At 37.5% G+C, this 23,041-nt stretch overlaps 1 protein-coding gene across 1 annotated transcript in view; it reads left to right on the top strand.

Moving 5' to 3' along the window:
• The window catches only part of LOC150080486 (complex III assembly factor LYRM7), a 78,784-nt gene extending 57,784 nt beyond the window's left edge, over positions 1-21,000 (top strand). Inside the window, exons 4-5 of the mRNA XM_090381480.1 lie at positions 10,447-10,528; positions 20,784-21,000. Of these exons, the coding sequence (XP_090237606.1) occupies positions 10,447-10,528; positions 20,784-20,860 (159 nt within the window). The 3' untranslated portion in view covers positions 20,861-21,000. The remainder of the gene's footprint in view (positions 1-10,446; positions 10,529-20,783) is intronic.
• The last annotated feature ends 2,041 nt before the right edge of the window (positions 21,001-23,041 follow it).

Genomic DNA, 23,041 nt, shown 5'->3' with positions numbered 1-23,041 from the left:
TTTTTTTTTTTTTTTTTTGGCTGATGCTGCATAAGCTTGCTTTCTTGCATCATATTCCTCTACTAATGCTAACCCAGAGAATGCTTACTGAGTACGAAACGAAAATATTAGATTTCCAAAAAATTGATGAAAATCCATTCACTTGATGTGTCATCCAATAAAACGGTAAATCTGAGAGGAGAGGGCAAAAATCTATAACTATTCAAACTACTGGACATAAAAAGACACACTACACTGCAGTTTTAACTTGTTTTGCTGATGGGACCAAACTTCTGCCAATGTTAATTTTTAAAAAATAAAGTTTACCGAAAGTTAAACTACCTCTTGGTGAATCCTGTGGAGGATTCACCAAGAGGCAGAGGCAATTCACAAGTATGTGAATTGCCTCTGCAAGTGGACTACTGCGTAAAAATGCACTACTAGTTTGGGATCGGTTTAGAGCAAATAGGACTGAAAACAACAAACAACTGGCCATAATGTTGGACACATTCGCGGTAAATCCAGGTGGCTTAACTTCCCAGTTACAGCCATTAGATGTCAGCATCAATAACCATTCAAGAATAACATGTGGGAGCATGGATGGAATAAATGGATGCTAGAGGGGAACCGTGATACGATGCCTACAGGATGGAAGAAGCGTCCATCAATAGCATAAGTGTATGAATTAGTGCTGAAGTCATGGTATGATGTTAAGACCGAAATTGTGGTCAAGTCCTTTAAGAAATGTGGTATAAGTAATGCAGTGGATGGCACTGAAGATCATTTATTGAATGAGAGTGACTGATACTAATGATGATGATGTTGGGGATAATGATGATCAAGTCAGTAATGAATCTGAAGTTGAATAATACTAAAACAATAAGTAATAATCCTATACCTTTCTTTATTGGCTTTTGGGTTTTATTTTTATTGAATTTTAAATTTCCATTATATTAACAATAATTTTTTTTTTATAAATTTTTTTTCTTAAATTTACTGTTCCAAAATTAGGGTACGTCTTCCACACAGCAGCATCTTATAAGCCAACAAATATGTTGAATTTTTTTTTTTTTTTTTTTTAACTTTTTAATTCAGCATAATGTTTTGGCCCATTTTGCCATACCTTGGTCATGCACTGTATCACAAACCATTATTTTGTATTTGAACCTTGTATCCCAGGTAAGACACAGTTAAGAAGTATATTTCCATCACCAGTTTGCATTGTGATGAAATTGAATCATTGCCACTTTACTTTTTGGTTTCTTTCTGGCCAGGTCATTTTATAATTACACTAGCCAACAAAAAATATTTTTTTCATAACTCTCGAATGAAAATACGTGATTCTGAAGGAAAAAAATGCACTGATTCTGAAAATCACCATAAAAACTCTATCACTTTTACATCAAAAGATGTACCAACGTTTAATGTTAAAATAAATGGAGGTATACTTATAATTCATTTAACTTTGGAAAAGATATCATAAATCATAGCGAAATAGTTACATTTCAATAATATTATAACCAGCATACCTGTAATTGTCCTTAAAAATGTTTGCTACTAAGAAATTTTCTCTTGTATTCCTGTTTACCCTCCCTCACAAGGAATCAGCAGAAATCCCCCATCATTACAGGATCCCAGCGACCTTGATACTGCTTTTCCATTTTGGAAATATCTTGAGGAAACCGCTCCCCTTGTTCATCACTCATATCTCCCAGATGACACAAAGGTTGGCAGGGTTGTTAATGACAGTAATGGCAGTGTGCTACTGCAACAGGATCTAGATAATTTGGGCGGATGGGCTAAGAAGTGGCAACTGAAGTTCAACCTTGACAAATGCAAAGTACTGCATATGGGTAGAAGTAACCCCAGAGAAACGTACCAACTGTGTGGTACTACACTTAAGGTGGTAGAAAATGAAAAAGACCTGGGAGTAATTGTGCAGTCAGATATGAAGTTTTCTGAGCAGTGCAGACAGGCTGCTAGGGCGGGTCATGGGGTTTTGTCAATGATATATAGGAATTTTGCTAGCAGGGAAAAGGAGGTGATTGTCCCTCTGTATAAGGCAATGGTCAGGCCACGCCTTGAGTACTGCGTACAGGTCTGGAGGCCTCATTTTAGGAAGGATGTAGATTTGCTTGAGCGTGTACAGAGAAGAGCAACACGATTGGTGAGGGGAATGAAGGGATTCTCTTACCAAGAGAGGCTTAAGTTCTGCAAATTGCAGTGGCTGGAGACTAGGCACCTGCGCGGTGATCTGATTGAGGTCTATAAGGCCTTGAATGGGTTGAGCACGCTGAATTCTGATGGGATCCTTCCACTTGTTCAGATACCAACCTACGGGGACATAAGTTCAAATTAAGAAAGGACAGATGTAGAATAGATGTGCGGAAATTTGCCTTTAGCCAGCGGGTGGTTAATTGCTGGAACAAACTTCCATCTGTCGTTGTGGAAGTTGATAGGTTAAATAAATTTAAGGAGGAACTGGACAGGCATTTGGAGGGAATGGTGTGATTTTTTTTTTTTTTTGGCTGATGCTGCATAAGCTCCTACACTTGCTTTCTTGCATCATGTGCCACTACTACTACTACTACTACTACTATTTTCAGGAAAAAATTCGAGATGGAAATGAAGAAAATGAATTTTCAATGACATTCAACAGCCCATGTTTTTGTAACACTCGAGTAAATTAGACACCAACATTTCATAGTTTTCTTCTTTCCTATTACCCAGAAAGCCATGTGTTACCGCCTTAAATGATCGCCAAGCTGCCAATTCAGCCTCCTTTAACTGGGTTTCAAGCACATCGTCTTTTAGGAGTTTCCTAATTTGGGATCCTATGAAAATTCCTTCCTTAGGTTTGGTTTATGTTAAATTACGAAACACACTTCTCAAGTATGGAAATCCGTTACCTTCTCTATCTAATCTCTTCACGAAATTTTTCATTAATCCAAGTTTGATGTGCAGGGGTGGAAGAAGAACCTTGTTTGATTGCACTAAAGGAATAAATTTTACATTACATTGTCCTGGTATGAACTTTTCCCCTTGTCCCAATGTTGCACAACATTAGCATTGACATTAGTAGAAGCATACGATGCAAGAAAGCAAGCTTATGCAGCATCAGCCAAAAAAACCCCTCCCATTTCACCCCTCCATTTGTTTCAAATGCCTGTCCAGCTCGACCTTAAATTTATCTAGGCTATAAGCTTCCACAACAATAGATGGAAGCCTGTTCCAGCAATCAACTACCTGTTGTCTGAAGGAAAATTTCCACACATCTATTCTACAACTATCTTTCCTCAATTTGAAACTGTGCCCCCTCGGGTTCTTAGTCTGAGCAAGAGGAAGAATTCCATCAGCATTGCTTGCTCAACTCATTCAAAGCCTTATACACCTCAATCAGATCACCTTGCAGGTGCTTACTCTCCAGGCACTGCAATTTGCAGAACTTAAGCCTTTCTTCATAAGAGCACCCCCTTTGTTCCCCTCACCAATCTCGTTGCCCTTCTTTGTACTCGTTTTAGCAACTCTACATCCTTCCTAAAATGGGGCCTCCAGACCTGTACATGGTACTCTAGGTACTCATTGCCTTGTATAACGGGATAATCACCTCCCTGTCCCTGCTAGCAATATTCCTATATATCATTGACAAGACTCCATCACCTGCCCTGGCAGTCCATCTACACTGCTCAGCGAATTTAATATTTGACTGCACAATTACCCCCAGGTCTTTTTCACTTTCCACTTCCCTGAGTGTACTACCACAGAGTTGGTACATTTCTCTTCATTATTGCTACCCATATGCAGTACTTTGCATTTGTCAATGTTAAACTTCAATTGCCACTTCTCAGCCCATTTTCCCAACTTATCCAGATCCAGTTGGAGTGGCATACTGTCTTTACCGTCGTTAACAACCCTGTCAACCTTTGTATCATCTGCAAACTTGGACATTAAACCTGATATACCTTCATCAATATTATTGATAAATATACAAAACAACAATGGGCCCAACACTGAACCCTGGGGAACTCCACTAATAACATTTGTCCTCGAAGAGCAGTGGACATTGATTACCACTCTCTGTAGTCTCCCACTCAACCATCCCTTTATCCATTGTAGCAACTTACCCTTAATGCCATACCTCTCCAATTTGTACAGCAGTCTTCCATGTGCAACAGTATCAAAAGCTTTCCTGATATCCAAGTATGATATCAAAATTATTTTTGGCATTCTGTTCCTTTGTGACCACATCATAGTATCCAATCAAATTGGTTAGACAAGACCTCCCTTTAACAAACCCATGCTGTGTCTTAACTATCACTGCAGACTTGTCTAGATGATCCTGCAATGCTTCTTTAACCAGTGATTCCATTATTTTCCCCAGAACCCAAGTTAAACTGACAGGTCTGTAGTTACATGTGTCACCTTTTGAAACCCCCCTTTGTGAATTGATGATACATTTGCACACACTCCAGTCCATGGAGACCTCCCCCGAGTCTAAGGTAGCTCTCATAATTATGGCTATTGCTTACTTCCTTTGCTGCCTCCTTTAATATAACTGGATAGATCCCATCCACCCCAGGTGCCTTCCTTATGTTTAACTTCAATAATTTATCCTCCACTTTGCTCTCGGTTATTACAAAATCACTTAGCTCTCTGTTAGCATTTGATAAACTTCTGGAACTCCCCTCATTGAATAATTCCTCATATGTAAATGCAAAATACTCATTCAGTTTATATCAGCTACCTGAGCATGATCATCAGTAGTCAACCCATCTATGTTAAGTGGTCCAATCTGATTCATCCCCATCCTTTTAGAATTTACATAAGGAAAGAACTCGTTGCTGTTTTTCTTTGCATCCTTTGCCAAAGATTTCTCGTAACCTGCTTTGCCTGCCTAACTTCCTTTGTGACTTGATTACAGACTAGTTTATACCTGACATAGGCTTCTGTGTCACCTGATACTTTATATGCATCCCATACATTCTTCTTCTCTGCCATGAGCCTCATTAATTCATCCGACATCCATTAAGGCCTAAACCTTGAACAGTATAAACATAATAGTCTTCTGTCGCACGGCTGTCCCACAAAAACAAAAATATTTTGTGAAACCCTCCCCTATAGACCAGCAAGCAAACCTTAGATGACTGCATATGTTCCAACCATAAACCTGGTATTTTATAGCATGTAGAAACTCAGACATGCGTTCATGACTTTCTTTTAAGTCCAAATGAATGAAACACAGGAACTGATGGAAATTCGTTGACATTATGACGAAAAACTTAATTTTGAGGCATCTATGAATAAATGCCATTCATCTGCCTTATGCATGATACCTAGTTCTTTCAGCAGTTCCATAAAATCTTTACAAAAACACATACTGTCCTCTGTAGCAAAATATTTTGAAATCTTTTCATGTCTCTTTTCGAAACACTGAAACCTTTGTTTCTGCTGTGAGTATATTCCATTGCTGTAACCTAGAACCTAAGTTCAGCTTGTTCTTTTGGAAAATTTAAGTCTCAAACCAAATCATTCATCTCATCAAATCATTACAACCCTGAGAACGTGTCAAACCTAACTCCTTCTATATTTAATAACTGTGACGTGGTGTGAAACTATCATAGTGGTTTTTGAAATCTATGCAAAAAATTTGTTAAAAACAGCATTTAAGTTCTTGGAGGTAAAAATTGTGTTGGCCAGTGTTGTCATAATTTTAGTTGCTATTACCTCTCTTGGTTATAATGACAAGGTAGATGAGAAAGGTAATACCAAACAGGACATGCACACGTGCCAACCAAACAGATAAATGTTCATGCTGTTACCTTTTTTTTTGATGAGATGAAGTAGAATCCCATAACCATATGTTGTTTCCAGTTTTGCAAAAGATCTGCACTACTGTCAAGAGGTTAATTTTGGAAACAATATATTTTTCAACATTTTTTATTGATATGCATTTGACAAAAAAAAAAAAAAAAAAAATTAGAGAAAGCATCAGTTTGCAATCACAATGTATGCTTCTAGATTATTTTTGTGAAAATCAGTCCCCACCTGTTTTATTTTTTCTTTAAAAATAACTTGTCGTTATGAATTTCATTTTAGAGTATTTATAGTATTTTTGACAAAAAAAAAAAAAAATATATATATATATATATATATATATATATATATATATATATACACAGGGCGTATCAAAAATATTGGTACAAACATTTAGGGGAGGTAGGTAACATCTAAAGGAATGTGAATCGCATAGGAACCCATAACTGGAAACATCACGGGAAAGTAGTAGCAGAGGCATAAGAAGCAGAAATGACACAAGACAGTAATTAGTGGCAAACATTTATTTGACATAATATTAACAATGGAGTGTGAGATGGATGCATTTCATGATGTTACAACAGATGCTCGATGGTTCTGCCACGAGACGCGATGCATGCGTGACACCGACGCAGCATGGATTGCCAGACACTGTCGAACACCTGGAGTTTCTTTGACAGAAGCAGCAGTGCAGACTAGTCTCGCCGCGAGATCCATTTCCGTCTCCACAGGCGATTCATACACGATAGATTTGAGGGCCCCCCACAGAAAGAAATCAAGGCTCAGTAAATCAGGTGAGTGTGGGGGGGGCAAGCAGTGGGTCCACCACGGCCAATCCATCGACGCCCAACATGCCTGTTCAAATGGTCACGAACACACCTTCCATATTGGGTAGGCGCCCCGTCATGTTGAAACCAAATGTTGCATCTCACATTTGCTGGAACATTATCAAGTAACCCTGGTAGAACTTGTTCAAGAAAGACCGATATTTAGCGGAGTTCATGCGGCATGGTAACAGGTATGGGCCGACTAAGTAGTCACCGACCATACCTGCCCACACATTTATTGCGAAGCGATGTTGTGCCGCATGGGGGTGCACACCGTGTGGGTTGCGTGAGCCCACACATGAGCATTCTGCTGATTGAATAAGCCTTCCTGAGTGAAATAAGTCTCATCCATGACCAAAACCTAGGCTGGAAAATTCAAGTCTTGAACACTTTCTTGAAGAAACCACTGCGCAAAAGCCACATGTGCAGGATGATCTTGGGGGAGCACTAACTGAACTCTTTGGAGATGAAAGGGGTGTAAGGAATCGTCGTGCCAGACACTGTACACTGCAACGAGACACTCCTAAGGCAGGGGCAATGGCACGTGTGTTGGTAGTGGGATTATTCTGGACGGCATTCAACATACTTTCTTCCATGGCGGGAATTCACTTCGAGAACGTGGTCTGCCCACACTACTCCTGTTACCTCTAAATGACCCATAATCGCACAAATTTTGATGCACATGCGCAAACAAATGGTGGTCCGGTACATGTCTGTCTGGGAAGCGTTCTCCATAAATTCGTTGAGCGGCTTGTCCATTGCCCTCTGCTAATCCATACACTAGGTGCATGTCTGCCAGCTCACAGTTGGTATATCGATGCATGCTCTTCGTGTGGCAACTACTGCTTGAATGAGTAAACCAGAAAATTTCCCTCTCACGAACTGATGAACAGCGCTGCATACCGACTTACGGTGACGTTTCCAGTTATGGGTTCCTATGCGATTCACATTCCTTTAGATGTTACCTCCCCTAAACGTTTGTACCAATATTTTTGAGACACCCTGTGTAGATATATATATATATATATATATATATATATATATAAAAATTGAATTCCTGCAATATAAGCAAATTTTGAAGATATTTACCACCATGCAGTAACTACCATCACAAATGGTGTGTGATTGCTAATGTGGTAAAAATTAAAAGACTTCTATTAATTTATATCTGTATGGTTGCTGTGCTAAGAAAATAAGCATGTGGTTTTATTTTTATGCATTTCAACACATATAGCAAGAATTGTTCTGATAACAAAATACATATGTATAATTTCAAGAGTAATGCGCATAAAATGTTTATTGGTAATTAATAAAAAGGTAGATAGCTACTGCTTGTAATAATTTTGAAGCAGCCTTTTTAAGTTGTATCACAAATGGTCTAAGTAACTATTTTGTGGCTAAATGATCTAAGTCAGGGTTATCCAAACCGCGGGCTGCATGCAGCCCGCAGAACGATTTTGTGCAGGCTTCCTGTGGGTTAGGCCTTTTGATTTTCACACTCGACAAAATAAAACTCTTCGCAAAACACTACTTGCGAGTGCAAACCTAGCTTCTATGCGCGACTTCAAGTGCATTTCGTTGCGTTCATGCTAGATGTCTCGTCTCAATGTGCATGCTCTGGGGCCTGTCTGTCATTCGTTCATTCGTCCGTCTGTTTATCAAGGTTGTGTCACCGGGGCTCACCAAATTACTAGATACGCATTACAATTGATTTCCGTGTTATCTTCAATATACTTCACTTCTACTTAATAAATTGTTACTTATCGTCGAACAACCATGTCTCACAAGAAAAGAAAAATTGAAGAAGAAAAGTGAGTGTATCAAAGCTGATGGGAATCAGACTATTTGATTATGAACAACAAGAATAAAATTCAATGTCTTGTTTGCATGCAAGTTTTGTGAATGCCTAAAGAGTATAATGTGAAACAACACTACACTACATTACACAGTAAAAGATTTGTGTTGTATATTGGGGAATCAAGAAGCACCATTATTGCGGAATATAAGAATAAATTGATGCATCAAACAAGTTTTTTTGCTAAACTTGGCACTGCACAAAGTTCTAGCCTTGCCGTTTCATACAAAATAGCATTGGAGTTGGTGAAAGCAAAAAAGCCTTTTGGTGACGGTGTGATTAGGAAGAAATGTGCAATTTAATGATCTGAAATTAGCCGAGAAGTTCGAAACAGTGGCATTATCTCATCAGACCGTCAGGCTCAAGACATGTAGAACACATGGATCAATACATTTCATAAAAGCTGTGTGATTCGAATGGCAAAATGTGGGTACTTTTCATTTTGTCTGGATGAAAGCACTGATCAAGCAGACATAAGTCAACTTTTAATTTTTGTTCGAACTATTCAGGAGGACTTTACTGTTAAGGAAGGAATACTCAGTCTCATATCTTTACCTGGGACTACTAAAGGTACTGATATTTTCGAAGCAGTTCAAAACTGTTATAAACTATGGAGGATTCGATAAATGTTCCTGCATTGTCACTGATGGGCCCAAAGCTATGACAGGGACTGGAATCAGGTTTTGTGAACTATTGAAACAAAATAATATTAACTGCTCTACCATTCATGGCATCATTCATCAAGAAGCACTCTGTGGAAAATCTCTACGTCAAGTCAATGCCATGAAAGTAGCTGTAAAAGTAACCAATATTATACAAGGAGGTTATAGATCTCTGACCCATTGTAAGTTCTGCGATTTCTTGAGCAAAATGGATGCTGCATATGGCGATTTGCTCCTCCATTCTGATATTCGCTGGTTAAGTGCCGGAAAATGTCTGGCGTGCTTTTTTGCCATTCGGAAAGAAATACCCATATTTCTTAAAAACGAAGTGAAGTCTCACACAACAGAACTTGAAAATCAAATGTAAGATCCCACCTTTTTATCTGATCTTGCATTTTTAACAGATACGGCCAACCTTTTGAATGAGTTGAACTTAAACCTGCAGAGCAAACAACAGAATATTGCCAACTTATATGGTCATTTGAATGGTTTTAAAAGTAAATTGAAGCTTTTGAAGTCAACATTGGCCAATATTTTTACTTTTTTCCCTAATTGCAAAAAGCAGTTTGAAGAAATGAAGAATTTTGAGAGTACATCATTTTCAGCTCATATAAAGTGCATTGAAATAATCATGGAGGACTTTGAGAATTGATTTGGCGATATTAAGGAAATTGAAGAAGACATTTCAATTTTCATTCAACCATTGACTGTCAGCATTGAAAACGTAATATCTGGTCTCCAACTGGAATTGTGCAATTTGCAATCTGACCCTTTTTATACTGGCAGAATCGAAAAAGGAGAAGATTTTCAATGCTCGGGAGCACATATCTTTGTGAAAGCGCTTTTTCAACGATAAAATTCATAAAATCCAAATACAGATGTTCATTGACTGATAAATCACTTTCACATTTACTGCAATTGGCAACTACAAGCATCGATATTGATATAGCTACGTTAGTAAATGAAAATGAACAACTGCAGAGCTCTCATTAAAATTAAATAATAATTATAAACAATTATATCTTGTCTACTGTTTCAATAAAAACTTTTATAAGCAACACGACTTTCATAATTAGAAGTGCTTGCTAAACCTAACAGTAGGACTCTTCAAATATTTTAATATCTGTACTGTATTTATTATTCTGGATGCGGTCCTTGGATTGATCTTTTCTTCTTTTTTTTTAATGTGGCCCTCGGATTACCTAAGGTTGGACAGCCCTGGTCTAAGTAATTATAGATGACGATTGAATTTCTATTGTACACATGTTTTATTTATTGAAAATTTTATTTTTTTACTCTGTTTTTCCAGTTATTGAAAAATGGATGGGATGCAGAAATGATTTTAAAAACACAGATTATTCAAGCAAGGCTGAATAAGAAAGGAAATTATGGTAAGAATAACAATATCACAATAAATAAAGTTTAAATATTAAAATATTTCTTTGTGGAATATTGTGTTAGAAAAAATTCATTTCCATTTAATATAATGTAATCATTATTTTTATTTATTTTTTATTTATTTATTTTTATTTATTTATTTTTAAAGGTAACACATTTTTTTCTTAATAATGGTTAAAGGGAATGAGATTAAACGCGATGGGCAGATAGACCCGTTAGTAACATTAAAAAATACTGCCAGTGCAGTGTTGTGTTACTGTTCCCTGACACAGATTCCAGTTGCAAAATGGTGGCTACCATGCGAGTGTGGCCCAAAACAGGTGTTCGTGAAGTTATTCGCTTTCTGCAAGCAGAAGGGTCTTCGCCAAGTGACATTCACCGTGAACTGGTTGCTGTATATGGCATAAAGGTGATGACAAAGAAGCAGATGTGTTTTTGATGCAATGAATTTAAAGCAGGCCATATTGACATTGAAGATTGACATCAGGCCGGTAGGCCTTCATTGAACAAGACAGAAGACATTTCACGCATAAGGGCATCATTCTTGAAAACGACCATGTGAAACTGTGAAATTGCACAAATAGTGAACGTGAGTAAGTTGACTGTTCACAATGCCCTTGGCTTTCAAAAGGCGTGCTGCTGCTGGGTGCCCCAACAATTGTCAAAGGAGGACAAAGCAAAACACATGGGGATGTGTCTGGAGAACCTGTTGCAATACAGCAACGAAGGAGAGGATTTTCTCACTCACATAGTCGCAGCAGACGAAAGTGGGTTCATCACTTTACCTTGGAGAGCAAACAAGACTCCATGACCTGGAAACATCCACTATCTCCTGTGTGAAAAAAATTCAAACTGTTCCCAGTGTCCGAAAAGTCATGGCCACACTGTTCTGGGATCGCCAAGGCGTTCTGTTGGTGGATTTCTTGCTGAAGGGAAGAACAATCAGTGCACAGCTTTACTGTGCAATGTTGGAAAAACTGAAAGCCAACATTCAATGCAAATGACCAGGACTCCTGACAAGTGGCATGATTTTGTTGTACGACAACGCAACTTCACACACCGCTCATGAGCGGTTGCACCATAATTGTTGGAAAACTCTTGCATATGCCCCTACAGCCTAGACTCAGTGCCTTCAGACTTCCATTTGTTCAGCCTTCTGAAAAAACACTTTTCAAGAAAGCATTTCACCACGGATGAGGAAGTTCATTAGGCGGTGAAATGTTGGTTACTGCATGTGGGTGCAGACTTCTTCAGTACTGGTATTGATAAACTGATCTATTGTTGGGACAAGTGCATTGATAAAACTGGAGATTTTGTGGAGAAGTAGTGCATCTTCACTTATTCCTTGGTGTGTAATTTCAACTTCATATTATTAAACATCATCGAGAGAAAACCTTACTTTTCGGAAACCCCTTGTAGAATGATTCATTCAAAATAGCATATTAATTGTATGCAAATCCATATTTTTTTATGAAAAATACCAATACATTAATCTTTCTGCAGGTATTTTTGAATCAGAGGTTTTCAAACCATCTTAAAATGTATTATTTGTTAGAAATGAAATCCTACCTAGATAGGAATTTAAGCCTGCTTTGTAGAATTACAAATCTATTGAATAAGTAGTAGAAATAAGTAAAGAAGCAGAGTACTATTTAATGCAGATATTGAAAAAAAATAGTACCTTGCTTCTTGGTGCTGGGGGCAGACAATGTTGCCCCCTCTGTGACACTGAGTGATGCTATTCAGTTAAAAAGATATCCGTTAGGAATTACTCATGGATGATGTATTTGTCTCTAAGAGCCGGGTGGGTAAAGTGCCTGCCTGTCAACCCAAAGGTCGCGGGTTCAATTCCCGCCTTGGGCTTGGATCAAAGTACTGCAAAAACCTTGGGAGGAACATTATGGCCACAGAAGCCTATGCGCCAACAACTACCAAAAAAAAACAAGTTCCCCCACTGTCACAGGAGGGGCAACATTATCCCTATCAGCAAAGACAGGAAAATGAATGCAGTACAAGCATTATTTCTCAAACTAAAGTAGTAGAACCTTATTATGATAATGTCCCTTTACTAGGTTTTTTTTTTTTTTTTTTTCACAAGTGACAAACATTTGTAAAAATCTTACTACCCTTCCATAGAATATCATTTCCACATATGGGATAGTTCCCACAAAATCTCTCTCGGACTTCTAGACACGACACCATTCAAAAAAAGGCAGTTGTGTTAATTAATGACATGTATCTTACAAAGTCTCTCTGCTCTCTGTCTCTTGATGTACTGTTTCTACTGTATGCCTTTCTTATTTCTGAATTAGGTATATCAGGCCTAATGTCCAAGTTTGCAATGATACTAAGGTTGGCAGGATTGTTAATGACAGTATGCTACTGCAACAGGATCTAGAAGAGTTGGGCAGATGGGCTGAGCAGTGGCAACCGAAGTTTAACATTGGCAAATGCAAAGTACTGCATATGGGTAGCAGTAACCCCAGAGAAATGTACCAACTGTGTGGTACTACACTCAGGGTAGTGGAGAATGAAAAGACTTGGAGGGAATTGTGCAGTCAGATATTAAGTTTTTTGAGCAGTGCATACAAGCTGCCAGAGCATGTCATGGAGTCTTGTCAATGGTATATAACTGCCCACCTCAGTTCTTGTCAGAAGGGGGGGGGCAGTTCTCTGAATCACAGTCTATTGAAATGCACTGCTTGTTTGATGTTTGTGGGGCAATCAGGAATGGGACATGATATTGCCAAGGAGAATGTCTTTGTGTGTGCGCGATGTAAGGAGTGCGAGGAAATCAGGCGCCAACTGAGCATTGTTATGAACTTATACGAGAGCTTGAAGGATAGGGTGGATGCCCTCGAAGGATTTAAATTGAGGGACCCATCGAGCTCTCAGCTGCCCGGCGCCTCCGTAGCCAGGTGGGAAGGAGCAGCAGTGCATAGCACACGCTTCTTGATTAGACCGAGGTTCGAGCCCGTCACCACCAAATACGGAGAATTCGGAAAGGTCAGGGAATCACCACCGCATATCCCGGAGCAATATGGCCTTAGTTGCTAATGCTCCTAAAAACCAAATAACAACAACAACTCAGCTGCCCACATCAATGCACTTGAACATCACGCACAACAGTGGCAACTCCCAAGGCAGAATGCGCTGGTCCCAAAGGAACTAGTTGTTGTAGGTGACTCTGTTGTCAGGGAAATGTGGAACATATTGTGCAAAAAGGATAGATGGAACAGGACCAGGGTGTGTCTGCCAGGGGCAAAGATTGATGACATTGTAGGGCAGATAGATATCCTCTAAGGGCACAAAGGGTGATATCGTTGTACACGTTGGCACTAATGATATTAAGAGAAGGAGACCGGCAGAATTACTTAACGAGTACAAGACAGTGCTGAAAAAAATGCCGTGAGTTAGGGTTGAATTTTAAAGTGTCTGCAATTCTGCCCAGACACGATAGGAGGGAGTATATGATGAGAGCCTTGTCGATCAATTCGTCCCTGGAGAGATTGTGCAAGGCTCAAGGGGTAGAATTTTTCTCAGCCTGGTCTGTGCTTGTTAACAGGAGAGACTGCTTCTACAGGGATGGAAATAGAAATAAAAATAGAAATATTTGCTGATGTTATCGAGGCAGAGTTAGGTGGGTTGGAAAACTGCTAGCTTCGGGGATACACGGACTAATAGATTAACAGTAGCCGCTGGCAAAGGTAAAAGTGATTCTTGCACTACTTCTATTGAAATGCAATTGAGCAGCAGCCTGGAAAGCAAGGCAATGGGAATTTTCAGGACTGCTGAGAGTCAGTGGAACAAGTAAATACACGGGCTGTATTTACTTGTTCTAAGAGTAGAAACAGGTGATGTATACTTGCATGTACACCAATGCTTGGAGTATAGTTAATAAATTCATTGAGCTTGAAGTGCTAGTCAAGACATCAAAGGCAGATATTGTTGGGATATCAGAGACATGGTGTCACAGAGACATAAGCAGTGCAGAACTGGAATTTGGGGGAGTAAAGTGTGTACAGAAAGGATAGACAGGGCTACAAAGGGAAGAAGGGTTATGCTATTAGTTAAGAAACACATAAAATCCAAGGAAGTGAAGCCAGTCGACATCGCTGGACAATGCAATGTTGAGTCTGTTTGGTGTGACATAAGCACTGGGAAAGGAAAAATGAATCTGCAATTGTGCAATGAATCTGCAATTGTGCAGAGAAATAGAGTGGGCCAGTAAATTAGAGTGTCTTATAATGTGGGATTTTAATTTCCCGGATATTGACTGGAATTTGCGGGTTGTTCACTCACACACTAGCAAGGCTTTTGTGGATTTATTGGATGATTGTTTTCTACAGCAGCATGTTCGGGAGGCAACTAGAGGGAGTAATACTCTTGATCTAATTATCAATAGTGATTTTTCATGCATCAAGAATATGCAGATAAAGGAACCACTAGGTGGCAGTGATCACAGTGTGCTGAAGTGGGATTTACTCCAAGAAGTAAAGGGAAAAGGGTTTTTGCTTTTCTTTACATCAAGGGTAAAGGGAAGGGTTTTTGCTTTCGTAAAGGTGACTACGGTGGTCTGAGACAGTATTTAAATTTTATACAGTGGGACCAACTGATGATGTTACAAACAGCAAATTCAAAATGGGAAGCATTCAAAGAACTTATCTTGGAAGCTACTAGGCTTTTCATACCAACAAAGAAATATTGTTCAAGATTTAGGCCTAAATGGATGTCAGGTGAACTTATTAGACATGTGACACAGAAGCCTATGATAGATATAAGCTGGTTTGTAACCAAGTTACAAAGGAGGTTAGGCAGGCAAAGGCAGATTACAAGAAATCTTTGGCAAAGGATGCAAAGAAAAACAGCAAACAGTTCTTTACTTATGTAAACTCTAGAAGGAAGGGAATGAATCAGATTGGTCCACTTGATATCGATGGTTAAACTGTTGATGATCCTGCTCAGGTAGCTAACAAACTAAATGAATATTTTGCATCGACATTCACACATGAGGAGTTATTCAGGGAGGGGGAATGCCAGAGGTGTATTCAACTCTGGCAGTAAGCTAGAGAATCTTGTAATAACTGAGAGTAAAGTGGAGGAGAAATTGTTGAAGATAAACCCAAGAAAGGCACCTGGGGTGGATGGAATCTATCCCATTATATTAAAGGAGGCAGCAAAGGAAGTAAGCAAACTCTTAGTCATAATTATGAGAGCTTCCCTGGACTCAGGGGATGTACCCATGGACTGGAGATATGTGACCCCAATCCACAAAGGAGGATCAAAGGGAGACACAGGTAATTACAGACCTGTTAGTTTAACTTCTGTTAAACTAACAGGTTATACCAGCTATGTCATTGTGAAGGCACCCACAATATGAGATACAATTAAAATGATGCCTTTACACTACATACGTAGTTCAAATTTATGGGTAAACTTTGGTGTATCTACACCTATATTATATAGTTAATTATTAATGAAAAGTCAATTCCTTGTGTTACTTGCCTTGTATAAATTCTAGTTACTTTGAAGCATGTTCTGCTGTAATTGGTTAACACTGTCTTGTCTTGTATTGCACTGTTAATCACAAAATAATAAGCTCTTCATAATGTTTGTAACTCATGCCGTAAGTCATCATTAAGTTGCTGCATCTTTGCACTGGGTGTCTCTTAGGCACATAGCTGATATAGCAACGTGTGATATATGCAAAAGACAGACAAAAGAGAAGGTAGGTAGGTGTATAAAACTTTGGATAGAAGCTGAATATGGAAGTATAAATTTATTTCAGTGGAGTTCAGCCATGAAATTCTGATGTAAATGTTTGAATTAATATTTAGAAGACAGCTTCAGCCAACATTCTTTAATGGAAGGCATTTAAATCAACTAGGTTTCTGTTCCCAACATAGATATACTAATATCTATGTTGGGAACCAGTTGGGAACATAGATATACTAATATTTAAAAAAAAAATCCCTGAATCACAGAGTTCCACAAAGGGAACCCTCAAGAATCCCACAATATATCTCTGCGCATCTAGCAAGTTAACTGTTTAAAAAAGATTACATTGGCTGGAATTTGAGTTGCACAAACTGAATTTTGATTTAGAGGTTTGGTAGGCCATAACGTTACACCACAATTTTACACGTCTTCCGTGTTGAAAAAGAATGGGTCTAAAACAAATGGAGAATCCACAAAGTTTCTTCCACATTTCCATCTTGCACAAAGTTTCAACCACAATTTTACAGCCCTTCCTTGGTAGAAAAGTTTGGTCTAAAACTAACAGTGAATTCACAAAGTTTCTTCCACCTATTGACTTATAAATTCCTAGGATTTTCAGTTCTAGATGTCATACACTAATCGGTACAGAAAGTTCTCTATTTTAGGTCATTTGTGTGCCACGGAGGAAGATTTATAAAACTATTGCGATATTATGGCCTATCACATATCTAAATTCAGATTTAGTTAGTGTAACTTAAATTCAAAATTCCAGTTAATGTAAGTTGCTTTGAGAAGGTAACAATAATTTAACCTTTATATTCCACACAGAAGAGTTTTTTTTTTTTTTTTAAAAACCACTGTAATTCTTATTAATTATATTGTGAACTTGTATATTATGACTTTTTTAAAAAAGTTGTCCAGATATTTAGTTTGAAGCATGACATCTTTTGATGGTACCATGTTTTTCAGTGCATATGAAATTTATTTTGTAATGCTTGTATTTAATAAAGATAAGTTAGATACACCTTATCGCTACTGTGATTATTGTTGTTGTTATTTGGTTTATAGGAGCATTAGCAACTAAGGCCATATTGCTCCTGGGATATGTGGTGGTCATTCCCTGACCTTTCCACATCTTCCGTATTTGGTTGTCACAGGCTCGAACCCTGGTCTAATCAAGAAGCGTGTGCTACGCACTGCTGCTCCTGCCCACCTGGCTACGGAAGCGCCACACTACTAGGTATGTTCGTATCAGACGGCACCTGGGATTTCTCCCATCTCCGCAGCGCCACACTACTGTGGTAGTTACAAGTAAACATAGAAGAATGGTTCAATGGTAGTTATGAGTGCATCTTTTATATTATACCTCGCCGACTGGGCTAGCCAGGTGGGTAAAGTGCCTGCTTGGCAACCCAAATGTCGCGGGTTCGAATCCCGCCTTGGGCTTGGATCACAGTAAAATGCAAAAACCTTGGGAGGTGCATTATGGCCATAGAAGCTGATTTGCCAACAACTAACAAAAGAAAAAAAAAATGTGTGTGTGTGTATATATATATATATATATATATATATATATATATATATATATATATATATTATACGTCAAATATGGAGAGAGCCCACAAACCATCAGGACTGCTGCTACTCTTGTATGGTGGATATATGAGTTTAAAAGGTCTGCAGCTCAGAAGGTTGAAGAGTATCCCAACACACCATCTATCCCTTTGTTTTAAAGATCAATCTTGCTTCTACCATACCATATCAAGCTGAACTGTAAAACACTTTTTAGCATTAGCATTAGTAGAGGCATATGATGCAAGAAAGCAAGCTTATGCAGCATCAGCCAAAAAAAAAAATTTTTAAAAACACGCTCCCATTTCACCCCTTCGTTCATTCCAAGTACCTGTCCAGCTCAGCCTTAAATTTATTTAGGCTATCAACTTCCACAACAAAGGATGGAAGTCTGTTTCACCCACCAACCACCTGCTGGCTAAAGGCAAACTTCCGCACATCTATCCTACATCTGTCTTTCCTCAATTTGAATGTATGCCCTCTCAAATGATTATTTTGAGCAAGAGGAAGAATTCCATCAGCATTGAGCATGCTCAAGCCATTCAAGGCTTTATACACCTCAATCAGATCACCTTACAGGTGGGAAGGAGCAGCAGTGCATAGCACACGCTTCTTGATTAGACCGGGTTCGAGCCCGTCACCACCAAATACAGAGGATGCGGAAAGGTCAGGGAATGACCACAGCATATCCTGGAGCAATATGGCCTTTGTTGCTAATGCTCCTAAAAACCAAATAACAAACAAACAACAAACCTTGCAGGTGCCTAGTCTTCAGTCATTGTAATTTCAAAATTTAAGCCTTTCTTCATAAGACCTTTGTTCCATTCACTAATCTTGTTGCCCTTCTCTGTACTCATTCCAACAGCTCTACATCCTTCTTAAAATGAGGCCTCCAGACCTTCCACATTTTTTAAAGCATTGGATCCTCAAGGTGACACCTTGAAGCATATACAATTTATTTTCAAAATTGTCTGGTGCAAAAGTGAAAGTTTGAATATTTATTAGTCCACAGGTTAAGCAGATATTGGCTTCACAAGAACTGGAAGGTAAAATGACTGATGCCGAGCAGACTGTCTGGAAGTTATTATGCCTTGTTGGCTTTCTTGGTTAATGTTAAGAGTGAAATTTACAATGAAATAGTTTTAAAGTTGATTAAAAATTACAGAAAAATGGGATGAACAGTGCCAATCGAGTGCCATTACTTGCACTCTAATGGATTGTTTCAGATCATGTCTAGGTGATGCTAGTGAAGAGCATGGGGATATTCCACTAAGAAGCCAGTGGAGAAGAGGTATCGAGGAAGGTGGGATGAAGATATGATGGGTGACTGTATATGGTCTTAGTTAGAGATGGTCACATTGATCACAAGAGACAAAGATATTTTAAGGTGCATTTTTAAAGAAATTTTTTTGTTAATCTGAGGAGTTTCTACGTTTTAATTTCTGATTTTTTTTTTAGCTTATTATGTGCTGCACTTTCTTTTCATAAAAATGTTTAATGAATCTGATATAGCATTGTTGCATATTAATTTCTTCCATTATGTAAAAACTAAAGTTATATTCAGAATCAGCATAACCAAATTCATAAAGAAACACCAGGAAATTCAAATAAACAAAACCTTTTGAAAATTTTACATAGTGTAATATTTGTGAAAATTTTGACTGAAACACAAAAAAAGCTTTCAATTGCTATAGTTATATGAAGAACATATTTGAGACTTAGCAGTATTACTAAATATAGATGTGCAGTATACTAACTCAAAATCTTTTCAGCAAATTAAGTTGATTAAATCTTAAATTTCTCCCAGCCAAGAACCTAAACTAAATCAGGCTTGAGTACAGACAGTAGATGTGTTGGAATGAGTTTGGGTATTTTTAAAGACAAAGGAAACTGGTGACATCAGGATCACTAAGGATTCTGTTGCATTAGTGGTCCTGTTGATACCAGCTACCTTTACCTTGAAAGTGGCACCCAGAATCATTCCAATGTGTCCATTATCTGTATTTACAATTAATTGGTTTAGTTTAGGAACTTTCCTAGGTGCAGTTGTAGTATTAGTAGTGACAAATGATGCAAGAAAGCAATCTTCGGCATCACACATTTAATGCAGTAATCCCAGAATTAACATACCAACTGTGTGGTACTACACTCAGGGTAGTAGAAAATGAAAAGGACCCGGGGTAATTGTGTATTCAGATATGAAGTTCTCTGAGCAGTGCAGACAGTCTGCCAAGACAGCTCCTCAGATTTTGTCAGTTTTCTACAGAAATTTTTCTAGCTGGTATAAAGAAGTAATTATTCCATCGTACAAAGCAATGGATGTAATTATCTCATTTTAGGAAGTATATAGTTCTGCTGGAACTGCAGAGAAGGGCATTGAGAAGGGCACTCCTTAATATGTTAGCTTGTTTTTAATTTTCAGCATCTGGAGACTAGGCACCTGCGAGGTAATCTGATTGAGGTGTTTAAAGCTTTGAATGGATTGAGTAAGCTAAATGTTGATGGCATTCTTTCTCTTGCTCCACTTCACACATGGGTGGACATAAATTCAAACCAAGGAAGGATGGTTGCAGGATAGATACGTGGAAATTTGCCTTAAGCCAGCAGGTGGTTGTTGGAATAGACTTCCATCTCTTGTTCTGGAAGTGGGTAGTTTGAATAAATTCAAGAACTGTACAAATAATTGGAGAGGAAGGATAGATAATGTGGTTTTTTTTGTTTTTTTTTTTTTTTTGCTAATTTTGGGTATTTTTATGCTTTACAAGCTTGCTTCCTTTGCATCATTTGCCACTATTAATACTAATACTATTCACTTTAAGGTTTAATAAACTTAATTAGCCAACAATAATGTGAAGTAGTATACAAACTTTAAATATCAGTTTATATTACATTATTTTCATGTGATTGCATTATTACATATTCATGTTGTAGTTGATCATTATTTTATTTTACTTGCAGAAGTACAACTTAAAGATGATGTTCTTCGAAGTAATGCACTTCTCAAAGAAGGAAACTCATCAGATGCTTTATCCTGATATTCTCTCCTTAATATGTTAGCTTGTTTTTAACTATTTTTGAATATCTAGAAATTCAAGTATTAAAGTTTGCTGGAAAAAAGAAAAAGAAAAATGCATCTCAATTGTATATAGTTACTAATTTCAGAGAAATATTAAATGCACTTAGGGAAACAGGAACCCCTTTTGTCAGTTGTATACTGAAAATTTATTTTAAATGTTAATAGTAGAGAATGTGAGATTTTAGGTAATCACTTTTCACCAAGAATAAATTTCAGTTTCACCAATACGTTATTTTTGTAAATTATTTGTTTGTAAAATAATAAGAGAAGTTTACCTAGATTTTTTTTTTAAATCTAGTAAATTATTTGTGCAAATCATGAATTATATACTAACCCTGTAGTGATATGCACAATCTGACAGGTGCTTCTCAATCATGGGTTATTAATTAATGGTTAAAAATCTGAAAATTTTCTATTGTTTTTTCTATTTTTTTTTGATTTTTTGGAAATAAGTGAAAATAATAAAAAAAATTGGCATTTTTAAAAATTTAATTTATTAAAATGAAAGTTAAAATAAGTATTTCAAACCATTCAGAAAATATGAAATATTGGTAATGATAAAGCACAATTCAAAAAATCCTGAAATATTTTAAAATTATTTAGTGAAAAATTGGCGCCTGTCAGGTGCCAAGCTGCCATTTTTGCAAATCTGATTTATGCCATAAATAAGAAATTTTTTTTTTTTTTTTTTTTTTCATACTACACTACAATCCTCTGGTAGCTAAAGTAATTTACATCTAAATTGCACATATTTAGGCGGTTAATAAACTAGTACTACAGTTAACAATTGTACAGTACTTTTTTTGTCGTAGTGTACAGGATTCTTTAACATGCATACTGGTAACATTGCATGTTACTCAAGGAACATAGTTGCTTGTATTTGAAATTTTTTTGGTTACAGAAACTCATTTCATACATTTAATTATCTTATATGAGTGTCAAAGAAGTTTATGCTTCACAAATATCATAGTATTAATATTATTAGTAGCAAATTATGCAAGGAAACAAACTTATACAGCATCAGCCAAAAAAAAAAAAAACTATCTACCTCATCTCTTTGTCTCTGATAATTTGTCTTAAGGTTCCTTAAATTTTTTTTTCAAACTCCGCATCTGCAACACCAGATGAAAGTTTCCAACAATCAGTTATTTTCTGGCTGAGGGCAAATTTTTGCACATGTATCCTGCAGTCATCCTTTTCCAGTTTAAGTTCGTCGTCTTATATATATTGTCCGAGAAAGAGTAAGGATGCCATCAACATTTTGTTTACTCCATCTGTTTAAAGCCTTAAAAAATTCAGTGAAGTCTTCTCACATGCACCTGGTTTCCAGGCATTACAATTTGCAGAACTATCTTTCATGCCAGGAATACCTTTTTTGGTCCTTGACTAAACTTGTTGCTCTTCTCTATACCCTTCAAACAGTTCCACTTCCTTAACTCAATAGTAGTAGTGCAGGATCTGACATTTGCCTTTTAAAAATAATGCCCCAATGTTATCCTTTGATTAATGATTAAAATTTTTAGCTCCCTCAATATAGTAAAGCTATCACTGCGGTAGTTCCTGGGTTTTTTTTTTTTTTTTTACTATTTTTGCAGAGTGATTAAACATGAGAACCTGACAGGTGCATCACCATTTATGAAACGTTATTGGCAGCTTGGGAACTGATAGCAACTGACAGTGCTAAAAGTTTAGAGTTGTGTTTGTTTATTCAAAGTTCAAGATTACTTTGCCATTCCATTAACATCTATTGTCTCACTTCAAGTGGTTTTTGAAGGTTTGTTATTGTTTCACACAAGTAAAGACATGGGCAGTGCCCTTCATGGGCTAATATTATCAGTGAAATCCCCCCTCCAAGGTTCAGTGCTGGGCCAATTGGTATTTTCAATATTTACAGTAAGACCCCGACTTATGTACGCCCAAGTTACTTCAATTTGGACTTATGTCATTTTTTTTTTTTTTTTAGAATTGTAAAATTTTAAACAGTAATAAAAAAAAAAACAATCAATAACAATGAACACGGTACGTACAAGTGAGATAGTAGTAGTAGTAATCAAGGCATGCGATGCAAGAAAGCAAGCTAATGTAGCATCAGCCAAAAGAAATCATCTGGAAACTTGGACATTAAGCCTGATATATCTTC

Source organism: Mastigoproctus giganteus, chromosome 9, assembly GCF_048544385.1.
Source record: "Mastigoproctus giganteus isolate SK-2022 chromosome 9, ASM4854438v1, whole genome shotgun sequence".
In the NCBI taxonomy this organism is placed as follows: Eukaryota; Metazoa; Arthropoda; class Arachnida; order Uropygi; family Thelyphonidae; genus Mastigoproctus; species Mastigoproctus giganteus.
Note: the sequence above shows the minus strand (reverse complement) of the source record. Positions and strands in the feature narration are given on the sequence as shown.